Source organism: Patella vulgata, chromosome 6 (genome assembly GCF_932274485.2).
Source record: "Patella vulgata chromosome 6, xgPatVulg1.2, whole genome shotgun sequence".
Lineage (NCBI taxonomy): Eukaryota > Metazoa > Mollusca > Gastropoda > Patellidae > Patella > Patella vulgata.
In genome coordinates this window covers 48,043,542-48,065,540 of record NC_065884.2, presented here as the reverse complement: position 1 = coordinate 48,065,540, position 21,999 = coordinate 48,043,542, and the positions used below count along the sequence as shown (strand labels likewise).

At 36.7% G+C, this 21,999-nt stretch overlaps 1 protein-coding gene across 2 annotated transcripts; it reads left to right on the top strand.

The window, feature by feature from the left end:
- On the top strand, positions 1-20,537 carry LOC126823922 (glutamate receptor ionotropic, kainate 2). Of its 2 annotated transcripts, none has more exons than XM_050552996.2 (15): positions 1-265; positions 3,256-3,354; positions 3,937-4,110; positions 7,009-7,239; positions 8,707-8,897; positions 9,807-9,860; positions 10,480-10,579; positions 12,227-12,396; positions 14,494-14,601; positions 16,245-16,367; positions 17,159-17,335; positions 17,667-18,112; positions 18,569-18,952; positions 19,449-19,641; positions 19,857-20,537. In XM_050552996.2, the coding sequence occupies exons 1-15, from the start codon at positions 247-249 to the stop codon at positions 19,977-19,979; spliced, it is 2,592 nt and encodes an 863-aa protein (XP_050408953.1). In that variant the 5' UTR covers positions 1-246; the 3' UTR covers positions 19,980-20,537. The 2 variants fall into 2 exon arrangements, with proteins under 2 accessions (XP_050408953.1, XP_050408952.1); XM_050552995.2 differs by having other exon boundaries at positions 3,245-3,354.
- Positions 20,538-21,999: the final 1,462 nt, after the last annotated feature.

The following is a 21,999-nucleotide window of genomic DNA, read 5'->3' as shown; positions in this document are numbered from 1 at the left end:
ACGTCTGCAATATGAAAGATGAATTTACAACTCTCCTGTCTAGTGTCGCTTTACCATATTTTTCATCTGTAAAGTAGATGTGGTTTATTTGTCGAAGGGTCGTACCATTAACAAAATATCCATTTATTAGTGTAGTTAGCTCCCAATCGTTAAAGCCATCTGTGAGCCGTGTTTCATTGGATAATATTCGTCGCCATTAGAAGCTTATCTGAACCTGGGGTGAGTAATATCCGATGTGGCTCATAAATGGCTGGCAGACAAACTGGTAAGTGAACCATTTTTAAAGTTATAGATTTATATTTTCAGAAAAAAACAGGCCATTAACGTATCCTGCAAACCGAAAATACTTACATACTATAAATGGCTTCCATGCCAAGAATATTATGCTACGGTAATTTCTCCGTGTTTGGTATCTTGAATGAGTGCGCCTTATATTTAAAAGATAAACACGAGATTCTTTAGTTGCATAAAGCTTTTCAAAATCAGAAGTTTTTCAGTTTATTTTCAGTTTGTACTTCATCTTAATTATGTTTATCTCATCCCACTGAGTTTTATTGAACCGTAGAAAATCATATGCATAACACGAAATATGTAGCTTTAATTAGATTGTAGTCACAGAAAATATACTTTTTGAACTAGTATAGGAATTGATGTTATACACTTGATAATCTTCTATTCTTGTTCTCGCCAATAACGCCTAATATAAGCTCAGCCATTTCGAGTACATTGGCATCCAAATTAAATAACAAGGTGCGCTTCAATTGACGTACTCATATGAATGACATTTCCAAGATGCCTGTTCCTGAAATTGTTAATTTGTCGGTCGCACTTGAATTTTGTGAAGAAGCTTCAAAGAATTGGGCACAGAATGGGGTATGTCCGTCTTTAACGGTTGAGGCCGAAAAAAAGGAAGACGTGATTATATGCATAAAGAAACTGGACAATTAGCCCCCCCCACTCCTAATAAATTTATTATTTTATAAAGACACATCCTTATACATTGCGCAATAAAATATACGTTCGACAAGAAATGACCACTGCTAATTAGGAGATACCGTGTCCTAATTAGGAGAAACTAAGGCCTAATTAAGAGATAGTAATTCATAATTAGGACTTAGCATATTGTAATAAAAAGAGCAGCCAAGTTTCCAGAAAACGATAGTCATAGACAGCAGCTTATCCGAAAAGAAAATTTGGATCTAGACCAAACTTGATAAGGATCCTGTTCACAAGCTTGACAAAAAGCACGTTAAATCTGTAGCCTCTATCGCGTTCACAGGGTTTCCGGAAAAAGGGGGTAACATCACACAAATTCTATCGCTTCCACATGGTCTTCGCAAAACGTGGGTAACTGCGCAACAGACGGTTGCGGAATGGTAAATATCTAAAGGGTTCGTCCTCTTATAACATCAACGCGTCACTCCATATATGGGAAAAAATCCATTAAAAACTGTAATCTTTATTGCGTTCAAAATGTTTTTGGCAAAGGGGTGTGTTGGGTAGGGTAACTCCGTGCCGAAAGATTGCGTAATGCTAAATATCGATATGGTATGGTCCTCGAATAATCCCAATAATTCAGATTTGAAAAGAAATGAACGGAAGGCCACGGACCGCTGAATGACTCCAGTACTTCACGACAAATTAAAAATTAATCCAAACTGTAGCCAATATCGCGTTCACTAGTTTTACGACAAGGGGGTTTAACGTCCACTCGACACAAATTAGTCATTTCGGGAATAACATATGTTCAATTTTATTTCAATAATTCGTTTGCGAGTAGGGGTCTTTAGCAGTTGGAGGAAACCAGAGGACCCGGAGAAAGCCCACGAGGTTCGACACTGTCGAGGAACGTTGAATATCAATAGTCTCCATCTTCTCATGGCCCCTTCGCTCACACCAAATTTGGAAAAAATTAAGCCCTAAGTAGGGGGCGATAAGTCTAATTAGGAGATAGTATGCCTTAATTAGGAGATAATAAGTCCTTATATCCGTGGGGATCACGTGGCTAAGTGGGTAAGACACTGGCTCGCTAGCCTGGAGGTCGGGTGTTCGATCCAGATTTTCCGGCGTGGTTTCTCCTTGACAGTGATGCAGGACGGAGGGCCTGACAAGGACAGCTGTCTAGTCGTTCGGATGGAACGAAAAACCGAGGTCCCGTGTAGATATTGGCGTGCACGTAAAAGATCCCTTGGCAGTTGGAATTCGATATAAGAGTAGGCCGTAGCGCCGCTACCCGGTCAAATTTCCCTCATAGCATACTGTATGGCGTATGCCCGTCTTCATTAGCCCAGTTTAGGAGCAGAACAGTAGGACGTTAAACCCCATTTCATTTCATTTCATTTCCTTATATCGGTACAATACTCCAACAAGGTTTGTCGCTTGTGGTTTAGAATGAGACCAAAACCAAATGAATTGATCTATCTATATATACAACCTTTGCTTGTGGATGAAATGAAAAATCGAGGTCTACTACATATTGGCGTAAATAAGTATTTACAGTTAATGAAATTCAAAGGCTTGGCGACGCAAATAATCCATTAATATATGGCGTCATTATAGAATGATGTCATATACAATTCAAACAGAAATGATTTACATCATTCCATATACATTTGTATAAACTTCTCATATTTCACGACATAATGATATACGCTTAACTTCAACTGGGAACCATAAATTGACCGCATGTATGAAGTTCTAATGCAAAAGGGGCATTTATTTATTGTCACCACGTATGGTTCGATACACACACTATTATAGTTTATCTACAAATAACATTTAATATATCATGAAAAAATTGGTCATTAACCATAACAGTTAAATAGCGCCATGTGACTGGGTGATCGTGTTAACTATGGCATTATGTTAGCTGACGTCAAAGGTGCGATTACTTTTGAAAAATTAAGGGGCAGTAGGCTCACAGAGGCACACCGCTAAACGGTATTTGGTGTTTGTGGTGCCATTTGTCACACAAATAATAGCTGATGCATTTATGTTATCATAAGACCCCCTTTCCCCATCTCTGAAAAAACTCCTAAAAGCAAAACAACTCCTCCGCAGCCAAAAAAAAAAGACACTCCCCCCCAAAAAAAACCAAAAAAAAAATACAACAAAAAACCCCAAACAAACAAAACAATACATGAGTCAGAATAAGGTATATTGTAAAATGAAAGAACTTTCAATAATTTCCTAAACCATAGATAACAAAACACACAATATTTATTTGATATTTGAATTGCCACAGTCTTTCTTCAGCACAAGGGAATATGGAATTGCTTATATCACTTGGTGCCCTGATATGGTTTATGACCTATATACCAACCAATGGAGCGCATGAATACAAGATCCATGCCAGTAAGTATGAAATATCAAAACAAAATGTTGAAACCAGAGATATCGTCCAGAAAGCTGATAGAGTATTTCTTAGTATCGAGAGTCTAAAAACGCATTTATATTCGCAATGAACATACAGATCACAATACCTGTGATTTTCAAGGCATTTAAACACGATCGTCAGTTAATAATTCAGTTCGTTCATTATCGTAACAACGGTAGCAATAACAATCGAGACCATAATCAACTCTCGGTGGCATCGGATACTCGCGATATTAACTCGATTAGAACGGTTCGCTATTTAAAAATATAATTCAAAAATGGGAAAGCGAGACTATGTCGCGAATATACCAGTGCGCTAGTTACCACTATGCACACATCTTGTCAAAACAATAAACAGTGATAATTTGGCTCAGAATGAAGTAATTTGGCTGAAATTTTCACTATTTTCTTTTTTATCATCTATTTTTGAATTATTATAGCAAGAATGACCAACTCTTAATTAAACTCTTAACTAATGTTTCTTTAAGGGGTTAGAATACAGTTTAACAAAGGTCCTTTAAGCTGATAATTGACTTCAATACTAAATATTGTAAATTTCAGGTGTAATGGGCCGACCTGGTTCTAATGATATTCAACTGTACAGAAAGGTCGCTGATATAATGTTCCGGGAGGATGTACCACATAAAGGAAGTATCAATCATTGCGCTATCAACTTTAAAGAATTTACTTTTGATATGACAAATGGATCGACAGTTTATGATAGCCTGACCACTGGTAACTATTATACTCCGTAAATAAGTAATGACCAATACTAAAAATACAATTATCTTATAACAATCTCGGTAAATTATCCACTAATGGTGTAATCATAAAGTTCGTTGTCTCGTTGAATGGCGATTGATTTTGCAAGAATTATTTTATTATTGAGAGAAAAATGCCGAGAGTTTCCATTTGGTAGTAATTGAAAATATAAATTTATGGTTTATTCCGTCAGTCCAATACAATAAAAAGACTAGCTAAAGTGCACATTTCGTTTATAAATTTTCAAATGTTTTCTTGGGTATTTAAACTATTGATTAAAGTGTTTTGATATTGTCTTTTGGGCTACGATATTTGTAGATATAAATGAAATATCGTTCAAATGTCGGCTAATGATCTCATGAAAAAGCAAGATGGGAGGATTAAAGATGCATTATGGGAGATTAGATAAAGAGCTGGGAGTTAAAAAATATATAATGTAAAGTGAATTTGCTGAAAATTTCAGTCAAATTGATCCACTCTGGACCGAGATTTTAGCGATTGAATTTTCGGCCTAGCCTCGATCTTCATACTAATTCAGTACGATAAAAACATAGTCTCGATTATCCATTTCATGATTAAATCAAGAATGAAAGTTTAGCAGCAAATCTGATCGTAATCCAATAATATCGCAGGCTATGGTCCGGATAATTTAATTAGTGTCTAATTAATAATTTAGATAACATTTCAGGCCTAAAGAAAGCCCTGCAATAGGCAGATTTAGCTCTTCAAAAATGCATGTTTAAATCAGTGGAACGTAAAGGGTTCTTTAGAGGGCCACAACTTCCACTGGAGTTGAACTATATTGGACCATTATGCTTTTTTGTAAGACTACGTTTTATCTGACGTAGAAAAAACAATCTTATGGGAACTTTAGGACTGACATGTTTTATATTTTGGTTGTGTGGGTATGGCGAGTGGGAGATGTGTGCTTTGTGCGTAAGAATTTCTTTTTTCATTGTGTATGATCTAAAAGTATTATATTTACCATTTTAGTTTGGAATATTGTTCCTTTAATGATATCTGTTTTAATGCTGTATTTGGGTGTTTAAGGGCAAAGTAAAGTGACAAATATTATCACAACACCTGAAATAGGAGGGGGGGGGGGCTAAAAAAACAAACCTTTCACAACATTTGTAGTGCCTGTATTTTCGTATCTAAATGTGCTTGAGATACTGGAAATAAAAATAATGACTTTGGAATTTATAACTCTGGAATTTATAACTTTGGAAAATATGAAGCAAATATATCATTCAGCACGGCGCAAGGGACTGCTTTCAGACTTTTTGTATGGTGTACCATTATAAACAGCATCTAGATGAAATATTTCGGGTCTATATGGCAAATAATAAACACTGCATCAGTATTTCCTTCAAACTCCTTTTGTTTTCAGCTATTTTTATAGGCCTAATGAATACACATTGCTAACATTTTTATGACTTCTTTTAATTCACCCTTCGAAACTTTGTGCCTGGAAGCATAAAGATACACTGACAATTAAAATTGAACATACGCATTTACTAAAATATTTTGTAATACATTTTATTCAATATTTATTCACGCTCATCACTGTGTTTAATCTTTGTTAAATTGTACACTATTAGTCCACAACTGAATGTGGAAATGTCCAGCTGAATGTTTAATTGGAACATGGTGTGTTGCAAATGCTACTCCATAAAAAAAGAATTTGCGATACAAAAACTATATTCCGGTTGCAAATTCTCTACCAAACCCTCAAAATGCTTATCATTCTAACATAAATGAATAATAATCTATCCAAAATTTACAAACGAGCCTTTTTGTTAACATTTACCAACACTTGACAACGGCAGCCATGATAGCTTAGATTTTGACAGTTCTGTTTTCATCAATTTATAAAACGCTCCATATGAATAATGTTGATATTAAAAGATGTGACAGTTCTTGCAAATGATGGTCAATAGTCTATTATATTACGATTCAACGCCTGATTTATCGATAATTGTGATAGTATAAGTCACAAAGTATTTACTAAATCTTTATTTACCTTTCTGTGTCGAATTGCCGCTCAACGGAAGTGTTGATTACGACAATAACTTCTTGAATAATTTATTTTTTAATATTATCAAATCACGTAAATGACACCTCATTTGTATTCGGATATTAATTAATCTTAGTTCGCAGTTGTTTAAATTTAAAATAGAAACATTTGTAATTAAAATTAACACTTTGCTCATTGATATTAGCAGAGGGTCAAGGACGTTAGACGTTCGGGCGCGAAGTAAACATCGTTCACAATGTTTACGTTTATAAAACTGTGAAGTGTTATATTGCTAAACGGAATACGGCATATCGATATAATTTTCTGGTAAACGCTGTCAGTTCAACGAGTATTCGCATCGCTCGTATATGAAGGGTCATTTTCAAGATTGAAAAAAAATGGCGGTCCAAAACCGCGTGGTGGCAAGGACGCGGAAATCTCGCGCTACATGGAAACAGTAAAGCAACTCAAAAAACTAAGACTCGACTACTGTACTACATAGATCAGAGTATCAATAGAGAGATAATAGCTGTCCCCAATCTTTATCGTTTTGTCTATAGGTGTAACCGCGATTGGGGAAGAAAGTGATGAAATTGAAATTTTCATTTACACACGGATGTACGATTTAAAGGGGTATTGACATTGAAATAGTGTATTGTGAGTAATATAGTTTATTTTGGTCTTTTGTATCCAAGGGCCACTATTCTGTGTTGGAAAATAATATGTTCAGCCTTGCCGAGACTAGTTTGCAACAAGGTGGTGTCACTTTACCTTGCCCTAAACTTCTGATTCTACACTAGGACACGGCTTATTTGTTATAAGTTCATCATACATTTTCATTATCTTTTTATTAGCTCGCAGTAATTTTGAAAGTAAAGATGTTGCGGTGGCCATTGGACCAGCCATTGATGTTTTCACGTCTACAGAATACGTCATACTGAACCAGGTTCATTTGTTGACGTCACCAGCCAGCGAAAGCTCCAGTAGAGTCATTTCTGTCCTGCCACAGGCGAACTCTATGTCCGCCGCCATTGCTGACATTGTCACTAAACTGGGATGGAACAATGTCGCCTTACTTGCCCAAGGTTTGTAAGATTTAAGATGTCACCCCCCCCCCCCACCAACCAACACACCCGCATAACGTTTATTGGACATACGTTTAGTAAGAGACCTCAACAAATCGCAGAAATATTAATAAGCCTTTGTTTGTCTGGCTTAATTATTTCACAATCTAATTTGGACATGTCAGATGTAATATACCACGCTCTGCTTGGTCACCCGTTAGAGGCCATTTCAGGATGGGCTCCCTGCACAAGAATAACCGAAAGTTATATTTTACGTCTTGGGGGAGATTGATATTAAAATATATATGTATGCATGTGATAAGTATTTTACCATACATGCGAGTCATTGTGCCAATGTGGGAATGGTTGGATTAGAGTCTAAAGACATTTCTTCACAGAGAGAAAGAGAGAAATGAGGTTTAACGTCCACTCGACACAAACTAGAACATTTCGGGACTAACCATGGTTCAATTACATTTCAATAATTCGCTTGTGCGTAGGGGTCTTTAGCAGTGGGAGGAAACCGGAGGACCCGGAGATAACCCACGAGGTTAAACAGGCGACCCTACTCCTTGTCACGTACAACCAGAGTGGAAGTTTTAGTTGTGCGCAGAATTAGCGATTTCAATAATTCGCTTGTGCGTAGGGGTCTTTAGCAGTGGGAGGAAACCGGAGGACCCGGAGAAAACCCACGAGGTTAGACAGGCGACCCTACTCCTTGTCACGTACAACCAGAGTGGAAGTTTTAGTTGTGCGCAGAATTAGCGTCAAAGTTATTCCTACCATTCAATAATCTGATTAAAATACAGATCTATACTTCGTTTCTTTTTTTTTATACTTTCGATGGAGATCTGGCCGGTTGTAGTGGGAGGTTGCGTCATAGGTCATACGAGCGTTGATGTTTCTAGTGAGATACCCACAGTTCTGTGCACCGCACGCCAAGACTCGCCGCAACAGACCGCTTCATTGACTAATCCCTCACATCAACCAGAACGCGAGTTATAATAATACAAGCTCTTCCAGATCCTTGTGTAGTAAAGACAAGTAAAACGAAATTTTGAACTACATGTATAAAAAACTGTGTTTTAACCAGATTGGCCAATCCAAATTTGCGATGAGAATATTCTGCAAAATCTTTTGCAAGGCTTTGATTAACGAGACATGAAAATTGATTTAGGTGAAGGTTTGAAGTATTTATTATGCTGTCGTCACTGCATCCAATGAACCTGTCTTTAGATGTTAATGTAGTCACCAGCCAAATACACGGAAGAAAAATAACATCTAATTTTAATTAAATTGCCATACATTTCTTGTAAATACGTTATCAAATCTTTTTTTACTACTTCAATTCAATTAGTGTTGATTTGAGCGCCCGAGAAAATCAATCACGAACATGCCGTTTGTTATTTACTTTGTCAAATATTCTGTTTACATAATCTCATTTCTTCTTCACGTTCCTTTTTCTTTGCCTGTTTTTTCTTTAAACAGACGATTTCTCGCCAGTTTTGACCCTTGGTACTGCCGGTATAAAGGTTTGGCCAATCAGACTTTCTCCAAAGATATCATCGGAAGACGATCGCGAATTACAGAAGAATTTGATACAGTTGCGATCTTCACAAAATGATAAATTTATTCTCCATTCCAACAATCGAGAAGTTATTCGCTCTGTTATGGAAGCCGTGAGTTCATTGTTTTTTCTTTTATGATACTATCCACATTACGAATATTTGTTTCCATCAAATATATGCATCATAAATTCTGACTGGTACAATGGTGATGTATATTTATTTGTATGTTTGATGAGTTCAAATAGACAAGTCTCCCCAAGGGAGAGTTAATGGCATTTTGTAGCAATAAGATATTATATTGCCTCTCCTCTTTTTTTACTGCACTTTTACGTTCTCTGAAATTAATCACTTTTATTCGATCTCTCATGTGAACTTTCGATTTTTAAAAAGCTATTAGATAATGTCAGACTGCTCGATTAGATCGTTTTTTGTGATTGAAATTTCGTGTTAACCCGGTCACTAAAACAGATCCGACATTTCGTTCAGGCAGTTTTGATTTTGTTATAAAAATACAATGTTGATATGAAAATAATTTATTAGATTATTATCTTGGACATTTGATAATTCCAGATATCCAATATGATTATATTTATTCCATATAGCGTCATAAACAATATTTATTGATTAAATCGAAAAGGTTATAGAAGATAATTGGTTTCGTCTATGCCTCACATTTCACATGATAAATCGCTAAGGAAAATGATAAACTATTTTATCATCGGCATGTAACCCTAATAAAGTATTTGACCATTATTTCAACGGAATAGCCAAAATATCCTTTTATAATTTTAACTTTTATCCATAACTCAAGTGTGGATCCAGAAATTCTCCCAAACGGAACATATTAATTCTTTGACTTCGCTTCGTCGTTCCCCTTCCCCACCCTTCTCCACCATCAGAACAACCAAGACCACGCCTGACACGTTTTTAAAGTAAACATTCGCCTATGTACCATATGCCGACGATAAAGTTTTGAGAAGAGGAAACTAAGCCTTAATCATAACTTTATCCTAATTTCAGGCCAAACGACTCCACCTCTTGCACCATTCCATTGATTGGTTTGTTACATACCCGGTAAGTTTCAAGTTATGCGTTGTGTACAATAATGCAAAAATAGAATACAATTCAATAAACATGATACAATTTGTTCTAGATGGGAGTAGCTGAAACACGTCGGATATAGAACACGGATATGTTCATGAATCCATGAAGGATTGCACAGAAAACCAGTTTACGATTGATCAGTGAGTAGGGAGCTGGTTTACAATTTTTGAGGTCCCTTGTTCGATCCCGTTGTTAGAGAGCCTGTTAACGATGGCTCAGTTGTGCCCGGTCCGATCCCGTTGTTGTCTGAGAAAATACCTCGAGATTTTTCACCATGGTCTCCCATTGTCAGTAGCGCAGGATGAGGACCAGGACCAGTGTCTATGGTTCGGAATAGACCAAAGAACAAGGTGTCGGTTGAAATTCGACAAAGAGTAGGCGGAAATGCCGCTTTTCGAGCAACAATGACATTACATCATGGTAAGAGGCTGTCTGAAAAGTTCTAAGCTAAGTTTTCTACATAGTCCTCTTCGAGGTGTACACACTTTTGCCAACGATGTTTTGTCCGTCTTCATTATCCCGGTTGGTGCAGAAACGTACGACATTCAATCCCATTTCATTTCTTTTACTTTACGTTACTTCTCTACAGGATTTCCAAGATATAATTAAAGATGACGAGGGAGCTTGGCCGGGTTCTCTCTTTGGACTTCAATTGCTGCGAAGCGAAAAGATACCTCAGAATGTATCTGGTACGTTAATTTTGTTTATTAGTATCGTATCTAGAATATATATTTATTTAAGAAGACATTCATAACAAACAAAATATTAATAAATAAGATATACAGGCATCTGTAGGAAACAGGGGCGTGCTGGCCCCGAAGGGGCCGGTCGGTCGCCGAATGCGACCCGCGTGCCGAAGGCGCGGCGCTGGTAGGGGGGTCTGGGGGGCTTCTCACCCCCGAAAATTTTTGAAATTTGACAACGGGAAACGCGTTTTGCAAGCACTTCTGGGAGAAATCTAGGTATCATATTTTCCAAATTTATGCTGCTATTTTGACTATAAGACATACTACTGTACTACACAAGACACTCATGACAGGTCTGCTTAATATAATGCAATTACAGTGTATTTCTATCCAAATAATAAATTGCATCTTATACATATCGAGGCATGAATACATGTATCAAAGACCATTTCACCTTAAGGTGACAGACATTTGCACGTCAGCATAATATATTTTACTAATCGTTGTCTATGTATGATTTTTCGCGTGCGCACTATCAATTTTTTGAGGGGATTCCGCGTGAAAATTAGAGCTCTCAGGGGGGCCCGCTTATACGGGTGGACTTATTGTTTAATGGGGGCCTGGGAGGACACCGTCCTCCTAAATCCCTGCCAGCACGCCCCTGGTAGGAAATAACTGAAATCTAGTGTGCATATAAACATGATCAGATGTGATACTTGTCGATGTCATAAATGCTACTCCCACCCGACCTCCCCACAAATGAAAACAGTTGTCCAGTTCTTTAGAGATGGACATTCCTAGAAATTATGTTTTATTAATATGTAATAGTTATATAACATGATCATCATTTATGTCAACATAATCATATTTTCCCCCAATTGTAGACATTGAACCCCCTATATGTCGAAAACGCCCCCCTCAAAGGCATGATCACCATCCAGATTCGGAATCTATGCAAAAAACTGGTCTAGAAAAACTTGTTCTCATAAATCCACAGCTCGGGTGGCGATTCCCTCACTTCAGCCACCGGACTAAAATGAATCTTGTGCAATATAATCGACCATCTTTGACACAAATAAATGTAGATCACATGTATGTAGGGCAGTTGTTATGGAAAACTTTTGATTGTTTTCTAAATTCAAAAGTTAAGAAGAATCTTCCCATAACTTTTGAGATGTAAGCCAGAACCAACCTCATAATATTTGTTTTCTTATCGGACAGTGATGATCCGCGGCTCTTAATAGTATCTATTTTTGATTCTGGTAATTTCATTACCGGTCAATTACTCAAGTTCAACTGGTCCATTTGTATTAAAAGTTTAGAAGACTGTGTAGCCTTTTGCGAAATTGCATATTTAAGGCTTATTGCGCTTGTCGATTATCCTCATATTTTATTGTAGGCTATTTCTGCTTTTTTTGAGTACAACAGATTTATCTATATTTCAATGTCTTTTTATAAATGATATGTTTAAAAATGCTAATACCTGTTTGAGCTTGATCAAAAATAATAATAGAAAAACCCAACAAACAAACAAGTTCACATTTATTTAATCGTTTAGAACCTGTACAATTACCAATCGAAATTACACACCAGATCAACCCAATTCCGTTCTTTTACATACAAAGAGGTTTACCTAGTTTTCTAATTTAGGTTTAATGGAAAGTTTTAAAATATCACGACTTCAACTGGGATTGGCTGTAGATGTTGTTGGTATTTTACGCCATGTTTTGTGGGGAGCAGCACATGATTGCAGTCGTGGACCAATTGGGGGAGATTTTATTATTGGGGCTGACGATTTTGAAAGTAGTATCAAATCTCAGGTAATCTATTTAGCATTCTTGCAAATTAAAGTAGATAACAAATAGTTTTTTCATGATGGTATTTTCATGTAAGCGTGTCTGAAGTCGAAGTGTCTAATTCTTTCCTAAATACCTTTATGGTGGCCATTGTGATGGTTGCCGTCCAGGACCCATCTTTTGTCTGTTGAGAGGTTTTAGAGAATTTTCATACAGAATGTTACCATGCTCGAATGCTAAATCACGTACCTTTCTGTGATTCGCTCTATCTATCTAAAGTTGTACACAAAACAGCAGACCTGCAGCGCATTAAAGTTTGTAAGCATTCTGAACATCTGAGACACGCTACCTGCGGAGAAGTATCTCAGACACAGTCAGTAGCCATGATATCCATATCACGTGATCTACACATCACAGGTCATGACATTGGCGTCAATGGGTCATGAGGTCAACATTGTAAACAATAGGTTTATCTTCAGCATTGTGTCCGCTTCACCCATAAAGACTATATAATTCGTAGAGTCCCAACATGTTCTCTCTTCTTCCAATGATTTTTCACAAAAATAACATCTACAACTCATAGAATTGACGTTGTCTTCAATGACAGCTTCTGCGACTGTTGTTCATAGAGGCCGCCATATTGCACTATTTTGTGCGTCGGTCGGGTCTATTTCAGATATACACAATCAATTCTGTTGATGTTTTTAGCGTTGGGATTGACTAATACTTAATGTGTTTTAGTTCTAAAACAAATATTTTAAACTTTAACGCAAATTTAGAAAATAGCCAAATTCTGGCTGGGATTACTGAGCAAAATGGCCATTCACTGTATACGCGCGAAAAAAAAAGCTAGCCACCAATTAATTTTCGTATGTTAGTTACGTACGGTTTGTAAGATGTTCTCTGACATGAGGTATTATGCAAGGGTTAAATCTGTCTATTGCCAGTCTATTTAGGCCTTGAATGTGATATAAACTATTAATTAAATATTTATTAACATGATAGGACCATAATCAACTCTCGATTTCATCTGATGAGTCAGATTTTCAATAGATATGAATCCGAAATGCCGTTCAACCGTCGTTGATGATTAACTGTAAAAATTAATAATCGTGACAGCATGTCACCTTTACTTTATCTAATCTTTCATAATGCCGCTTTAAGCTTTCTGATAGGAAAGCCATGTGAAAATTCTCAAACACTCCAAAACTTCCACGTGTCAGAAAACGGCTATGAACAGACTATTTAAATTTCTTAACCGACCATGAGACAACTTCGACCCATTTTCTGTGTTAATTAGAGGGCATACAATAAGCAAGTCGTTATTTTATATCTGCCGGACATACCCGGTAAACGACGAGGGGTCGATTTTTCAAAATACCCGGTAAACGACGAGGGGTCGGTTTTTCAAAGCTCCGTTAACTTTTAACGACTCGTTAACATGGAGTGAACACGGATTATTTTTAACGGAGAGAAAGTCTCTTGCTGGAAGCCCCGTTAACTTTAACATGTTGACTTGCCGTTATATTTAATGGAGGCATTTTCTGTGGTGCAAATCCCATAATTTTTCCTACAGATTTATGCTAAAATTTCCGAAGGAAAAAATATAGTTTTTTTTATAGTGTTATTCTACAGTTATCTTTTTTGTCTTTAATCAAATTTTGTGAACAGACTGCACAGTTGCCCCACTGTCTTCAGTTTCTTGTTAATACTAAGTTCTATGAAGTTGATATACATGTACATTGAATTTAAAAACTTAAAATTCAACCAATGAACAAACAGTCTTCTCGTGGATTAACTTTAATCAGTCCGTTAGATAATGGATAATGAAATTGACTTTCCAGCAACAGGAATTTAACGGATCGTTAACAAACGACACATTAGCAAGATAACGATCCGTTAGAGTTTAACAGATCGTAAAAATAACTTAGTTTTGAGCAAATGCGATAAGATTTTAATTTTTGCAGCCAATCAGATAATTGCATACCACATTCTGCGTTAAATGACTGCCTTTATTTCGTACCCGGCGGGAATATCTGGAAAAGGACAGAGTAGAGTATATTATAAAGAATCACCTTTCTGAACTTTCAAATTCTACCTCTTTTTGCATTTCCATTTTAGGATCGACCATACCAAGGAGCACTGGGTCAATATATATGGCAGATGCCTGATAATACAAAAACTAACTATTCTATTAATGTCTTATGGTATAACACAACTTTAAATGAGGTAAGCCATTGGCTATTGGCTATTGCCTATTTAGCATAATAATAAATATATATGTTTTAATATTTTCTTTTTTCAAACTGTTGGGTCAGTTCCCATTGTGTTGAAAGAGTAATTAAACATTCGTCGTCTGGGGGAGGGGTGGGGGTCTAGTGCTTAACGCGTGCGCGTTCAAGCATAAGATATGTCATTGAGTCAAATGGCGTGGTGTCGATTTTCCGCTTATGGGGTCGCTAGTACAATCTCGCTGTTTTTCCAGGGTTCTCCGGTTTCTTCACACTGCTAAAGACCCCTACGCGTAAGCTTATTATTGAAATAAAATTGAACCACCCCGAAATAACCTAGTTTGTGTGGCATGGACGTTACCTCCTCCTCCCCCCCCCCCTCTCTCTCTCTCTCTCTCTCGTAATTGATTAAAATATCTGCACATACGGAGAGTTTGTAATTAAACACACAGCTATCCACCGAGATGCATGAATCGATATGCTGTTTTCATTCCAAGTGATCGGATTAACTTCTCTGGTAGTGGTAGAGCGTATTAACTTATAAGGTTAATCATATTTCTGGTATAGCATATCATAACATGTGCTTGCAGTGATTAAACAGCATATTTATTCACAATTTAACCTTCAAAATTGTTTCCATTCACACTAAGACATGGCAATACTACGCCCTTTGATCATTGAATTCTGAATCTCAACCTACCGTCCCTCTGCCACTACTTATCCATACAGGGTCTTATATATGCATATAAATATCCATATCGCATTTTAATCACATTCAAATAACAAAGGTATTAGAGATCACGCTTATCAGATGTCATTAATTAAAATCTCGGCATACATGAAGAGAGATTAGCTTATAAATTTGATCAATTTCTGGTATGGCATATTATAACATGTGCCTGTAGTGATTAAGCCGCATATTTGTACAATTTATTGTCTGAATTATTGGAGATATAATGGCTTTATAATTTAACGTTACTAGAAGAATGTCCGGCTTCGTTCGGGGGTCATAACCTCGAAACCGGAAGTGGTAGACTAACGCCACCTGGCCTATGTTACTCCCTGGTCCGAGCTACCCCTACACCCCAAATTTCAGACTCGGGGCAGACCTAGTGTAGCCGCCAACCCCGAACAGACAGACAGACAAACAGACAGACAAACGACAGTCACAAATATTAGTATAGATTATCCGTTCTTTATGCCCTCTTGTTCATGTTGTCATTTTTGTTATTGCCCAAGTTTTTGAAACGTTGTAATTGTTCTACAATTTAGAGATTTTGTTTATTATTGGTTAAATGTTTTGACGGAGATCGATGAACATTTGATACATAGGCTAAGGATCTGCCTCTACCTCAGGTAGAATATTTAAACTTGACAAATGTCTTGACTGAGATGTAACCTATTCTGTGGTTGACTGGCGATACATTATGGCAAAAATTAAACTACAGTCTTCTATTTCATTTTTTGAAACAAAAATTGAAAAGTAGATGAATGCGTTTCTTCTTGTGCCGTCTCTGACAAGGGGGTGACTTTTCTTTTGTATAAAGCAAACACGCCGAGTTTTAATAATGATTGTTTCATCGATTTCAGCCTGCATAATATTTGTAAAATATATTTAATTACCACTCTACTGTTTTGCAGATTGGAAGTTGTACGTTTATTAATGGTACACCAGAGGTACATTTTGCACAGAGTATTTCTAAAAGTGGTAATGTAAAGCATGTATTTGGTAAAGATGAAATTCTTCAAGTAGTAACAAAACAGGTTAATGCATCTTTATGTAAATATATATTGTCATTTTGTTAAAACCTTTATGTAAATGTATATTGTCAGTTTTATACGTGACACATATCCGCCGGGCTTTTAAATATTGTGATAGTTTAAGACTCGTTGACACGCCTGTAAAAGTACCCCTGTCAGATGGAAATGAAATGAAATGAAATGGGGTTTAACGTCCTACGGTTCTGCTCCTAAACTGGGCTAATGAAGACGGGCATACGCCATACAGTGTGCACTACGGCCTACTCTTATATCGAATTCTAACTGCCAAGGGATCTTTTACGTGCACGCCAATGTGTACACGGGACCTCGGTTTTTCGTTCCATCCGAACGACTAGACAGCTGTCCTTGTCAGGCCTTCCGTCCTGCATCATTGACAAGGGGAAACCATGCTGGAAATTCGGGATGAACTTTCTCGGCCAATGCAGGGATCGAACACCCGACCTCCAGGCTAGCGAGCCAGCGTCTTACCCACTTAGCCACGTGAACCCCCTGGAAACCGATGAGGAGACGGTTGTATTTCTCCTCCCCAACATTGAACAAGTAACCATTAACTGTGTTAGTCCCATAATGGCCAAAGTATTGTTGTGACAAGAAGTTGAACCCCATTACAAGATAACGACAGGGATTGAGTAGACTTGTGACAAACATCCTTGTTAGCCGTTAATAAAAGAAAAATCCCACGAGACAAAATGTAAATGTTATTTAGAAACAGTCTGGAGATAAAATTCAGTAGTCGCTAATTCTGCTCTCCATTATGTTATTTTTCATTATAGGACGACCCATTTGTAATGAAGGAAGGTGACAATTACGTAGGATTTAACATTGACCTTCTAAGAGAGCTATCGGAAAGCCTAAATTTCAAATACAATATAGTAGATGTCACAGATAATAAATATGACGATAGTCATAATGGTCAATTGAATGGAATGGTACAGGAATTAATGAATGGGGTAATTTTAAATTACAAACATTCTACTAAATGTGAATTATGTCTTTATTTCTTTTCATCTTTATGGTTCCGCTTTAGATCGACAAAATGTAAAAAATTGGAATCTAAAACTAAAAAATAAAAAAAGAATCAAAGAGATCGGATTTTCATCAAATTGTTTGTCCATGATGTTTGGTATTAAATATCGTATAATGCAATAAAATAACTTTTGTTTTTCAAACTAATAACAACACAGATTACAAACCTGACTAAGCCCATTTATAAAATCATTCCGAATGTGTTATCATCTAATAATAAGGTTAATGTATCTGACTTTTAAAAAATTATTTCAGAATGCATCAATGGCTATTGGAGCTTTAGAAGTAACAGCTGAAAGGGAAGAAGTAATTAGTTTTTCTTATACCATACTCTCATCTAAGGCTTCACTGCTGATCAAGAAAGCGAAGAGCACCAGGAACTTTTTCCAATTTTTGGGACCCTTCTCCATCGGACTCTGGTTCATGATCGTCGGATTTGTAATAGTGGCCGGTTTGACCATGTTCATCATGAGTCACTATGATCAAACACAAAATAAATCTGAGCAAAAATTTGATTTAAAAGAGAGTATGTGGTATTCGCTGAATATCCTACTACAAGGTACCACCGACTACTCGCCACAAACTACCTCAACTAGAACAATCATATCTTTCTTCTGGTTCTGTGTACTGGTTATTGATGCTGCTTACACAGCTAATCTAGCTGCTTATCTTACTCTTCAGCAGATAGATGATAGAATACGGTAAGTCCAATACTGCCATTACTGACAAGTCCATTTGCGAACAAAGGGACTTTCATACATAGTTTAGAGTATTGTGCAAGAACTGCAACCAAGCTGTTATGTTTTTGTTGCAACCCCCCCCCCCTCACCACCAACCCACTAAACTGAGCTACTTCTCTAAATTAGATCTCCTATTTTCATTCTAGTTTTAATGTTGGATGTCCTACACTACACGAACGAATAACATATTACTTGTTAGCTATCTGTTCTTTCTGAAATCTAGCTCCATCTGCTGTGATTGGTTAAAACCATTTTACCTGATACAAAGTATCTCTTCATTGGTTAGATAAGGCGTCAGATCAACGCAAAGATGCTGTTTGACCCTAACGTATAGTGTCAGTGTTAAACCTGGACGAAGAATATATCAAACCTCTAGACGGTGTTTATATATAAAGACACAGATTTACTTATTTTCAGTACTGTATATGACCTAGCTGAACAAACTGATATCCTGTATGGGGTTGAAAAGGACAGCAGTTTAATGCACTATATAGAGGGCGAAAGGCAAGATCCTTATGAAAGAATGTGGGCTTTTATTAAACTACACGAGACAGAGACCTTGTTGAAGAACACTACCCAAGTCATCGAGAAAGTTACCTCGGGCGAGTTTACTTTCATTGCCGATGGTGTTGTAAACGAGTACTATGCCAAACAGCATTGTGGTATCGAATCTGTTGAGCAGCATTTTGGTCACAAGGATTACAGTCTTGGTTTTCCACGAGGTGCACCATATCGAGATGATATCAACAGAGCCTTACTAGAACTGAAAGAAAGGGGACGTCTGGATTATCTAAAAGAAAAGTATAACAAACTTGTATCATAACTTTTTAGAAGTATTAATATACAAAATAGTTCTTTATATATGAATACACAATGTAAGCTTAACACTTTTCTGTGCATATTGAACATATAAAATAACGCAAGACTGTTGGTGAAGTCACCCCAATTATCCAGTGGCTAAAAGTTACCCACACTAGCAAATCGCTAGCGAGAATAAAATCTGATCAATAAATTACGTCATAAAACACCGGTGTGACATCTGACATGCGTAGTTTATCTTTTGTCGCTACTGTCAGAACTCTAATGAGTTACTTCCCGTTTTATCTTAGAGTTTCGCATTAGTATACTTCGCTCATTTTGAAACTAACAGAAAGACTAAACACTGCGCTTGTCAGCCACCAATGGTAAATGGGGACCGGATTTGAAAACCACATCTCGGCACCCCGTTCCCAAAGACAAGGCGTCAGCATTATAAACGGTTGTTGAGATAGAACAATGTCTATTTTATTTATTGTAGGTGGTGGGCTCCTGGTACCAACTGTACAGATGACGACAGTACCATATCTCGAAGTGATAAAGCAACTGCCGAGTTACAGATAGACAACATGTTTGGCGTATTCTTAGTCTTAGCTGGTTTTGTAGTCTTAGCACTCGTTTGTGAGGTTGGGGACAGGATATTTGATTGTCACACAGCCAAAAAGGCAAAAAAGGTGCGTATACCAGAGAAGCTTTTTAATTTACGTTGTTGGACTAGAATGGACTTTAATGATCGAATGTGTATAAAACGATTTGTAAAAGACCCAAAACATAGTTTCAACCCGCAAAAGAAAAAAACACGGCTCAACAACATTGATTGAGCCCATAGCCGGTACTGGTCACTATAATATAGTCCAAATTATACGATTTCCATTTTTTTATGTCATAGGAAAAGAAAAATGGCAATTCACCATCAGAAGATAATTTCTACGTCAGTGCTGACGATGTTGATGTCGATAAAAAGATTCTCAAGAAAATCGAAGAAGATGCCAAGAATTTGCAAAGTTTCTAAATAATAATTCGCTTAAAAAGAAATTCTGAAGAAATGAGAGGAGCACTAATTAATCATTATTTCTTAACAAAGACGGTTTTATACTCTGCTTTTTATTAAAGATACATTTTTTTCAAGAGCTAAATTTGTCTATTGCAGGTCTTTTTTTAGGCCATGATTGTTATATAAATTATCAATTAGACATGTATTAACATGACGAGACCATAATCAACTCCCGATGCCATCGGATGCTCGAGATTTTAACTAGATAAGAAAGGTTCGGTCATTTAATGAATTAATTTAAAAATAGAAAAGCGAGGCTAAGCTTCGAATATACCAGTACCGTGATATCAATCAATGCATACATATTGTCAAAACTACAAACAGTGAATACTTGGCTCAGAATAAAGTAATTTGAATGAAACTTTCAATATATTTAATTTGCATGATCTATTTCTGAACTATTATTGCAAGAACGGCTCTTTCTCTAAATCTTAAATAATGCATCTTTAAAAAAGTTTTATACTACAAGTTATTCAATATCGTTTTTAAGTGTACAATTAAATAATTTTAACACGACTCCTTAGTACCGTTATCAATGCTACATTATATAGCAACGTGTAAGGGAGAATGTGAAGTGAAGGAGGGGGTATTTAAAATGACCCTGGATTTTAAAATGTGTTTTATTAGATTTGTAAAGAGGATATCTGAATTAAAACTAATGTTCAAATGTTTTGAACAGTCACCAGTTCTGGCCAGGAACGAAATTAAAATAAGTAAATAAACCACTTAATATTTCGAATCCTGTCCCATCACTCATTCAAAACTTTTTTTTCTCTAATTCAAAACGGCTTAGTAGCTTCACTAATTTTAATTATGGTAGTCATGAACGTCAATTATTTCATGTTCCGGGAAGGGAAATATACCCCTCCTCCCACCATACGAATATAAACTTAACTTGTGTTTGTTAAAATTCAGTTGAAAGAGAACAACAACAACTAGAACCACGAGGCGGTACTGGCGTGTTTTGGCTAATCACATCAGGTCGCGTCATCATTTCACGTTTCAAGATTTTAATAGGCTTGATAGGCCTGCAGCCAAAATTTCTAGAGTGAAGTTCCGCTACATGGTCCTCCCAAAAAAGCAAACTATGCATTTTTGGAAAGCCTATAACATCAGGATGTGTTCTCACACATGGTCTTGTGCGTCATACAGCATCAGCAGTCAACACACACCTGAAATACGGTTATTAATTGCAGACATTTGACAGAAAGGGAGATAACTCTATTACCGTTAATGGATTTCCAAAATTCTGTATGTTGACTTGTCCATTATGTTTTCGGAATTTTGGTTTAAATCAAAATTTAACCAATAGCATATTCTTTGCTGAGGATGAAGGCATTGAGTGTTTTAGCCAATATTTAATTTTATGCCAACTTCACAATTGTTAGTATAAATAAAGCATTTACTTGAAAATTATCACAATTTTCATCTGGCCCTAAATCGAGTTAGAGCAAACATTTTGCTTGGAACTCTCTGGATTTGTGTTCCTAGTGTTATAAGCTTTCCAAAAATGTATAGTTTGTTTATTTGGGCGGACCATGTAGCGGAATTGTGTTTCTAAGCAAGCTAGAAATTTCGGCTGCAGGCCTACAAGCATACTACACAATTTACAAATGAGCAGAGATGCGAAAGTGCTATGACTACCATCTTGAATAGAAGGTTTGATCTCGCTTAACTCCGTACAAGGCCTTAACGTAATACTGTACATTTTCGGTAACAAATTCCGATTGGTCTAGAACCAAATTCTAGAACTCTCAGATTTCTCGATAGAAAATGCCATCTCGAATGAAAGGTCTCGCGCTTTCCAACTGAAATGTCTACCTGTGATAACTGACAAATCGCAATAGAAGGGAGATAATAACTGATAACATTCTGGGGAAAACTGATATTTAAAATCTGTACGTATGTTTTTCGTCTAAAGATGGGACTAAACCTGTTTGTGTGTGTATGTGTGTGTGTGTGTGTGTGTGTGAGAGAG

Bases quoted from the DNA above. Each gene is read 5' to 3' on its own strand.
- LOC126823922 (XM_050552995.2), top strand. From the start codon at position 234: ATGTGGCTCATAAATGGCTGGCAGACAAACTG. The intron at 3,355-3,936 runs GTAAGTATGAAA...TGTAAATTTCAG, and splicing joins TGAATACAAGATCCATGCCA to GTGTAATGGGCCGACCTGGT. The intron at 19,642-19,856 runs GTGCGTATACCA...TTTATGTCATAG, and splicing joins CAGCCAAAAAGGCAAAAAAG to GAAAAGAAAAATGGCAATTC.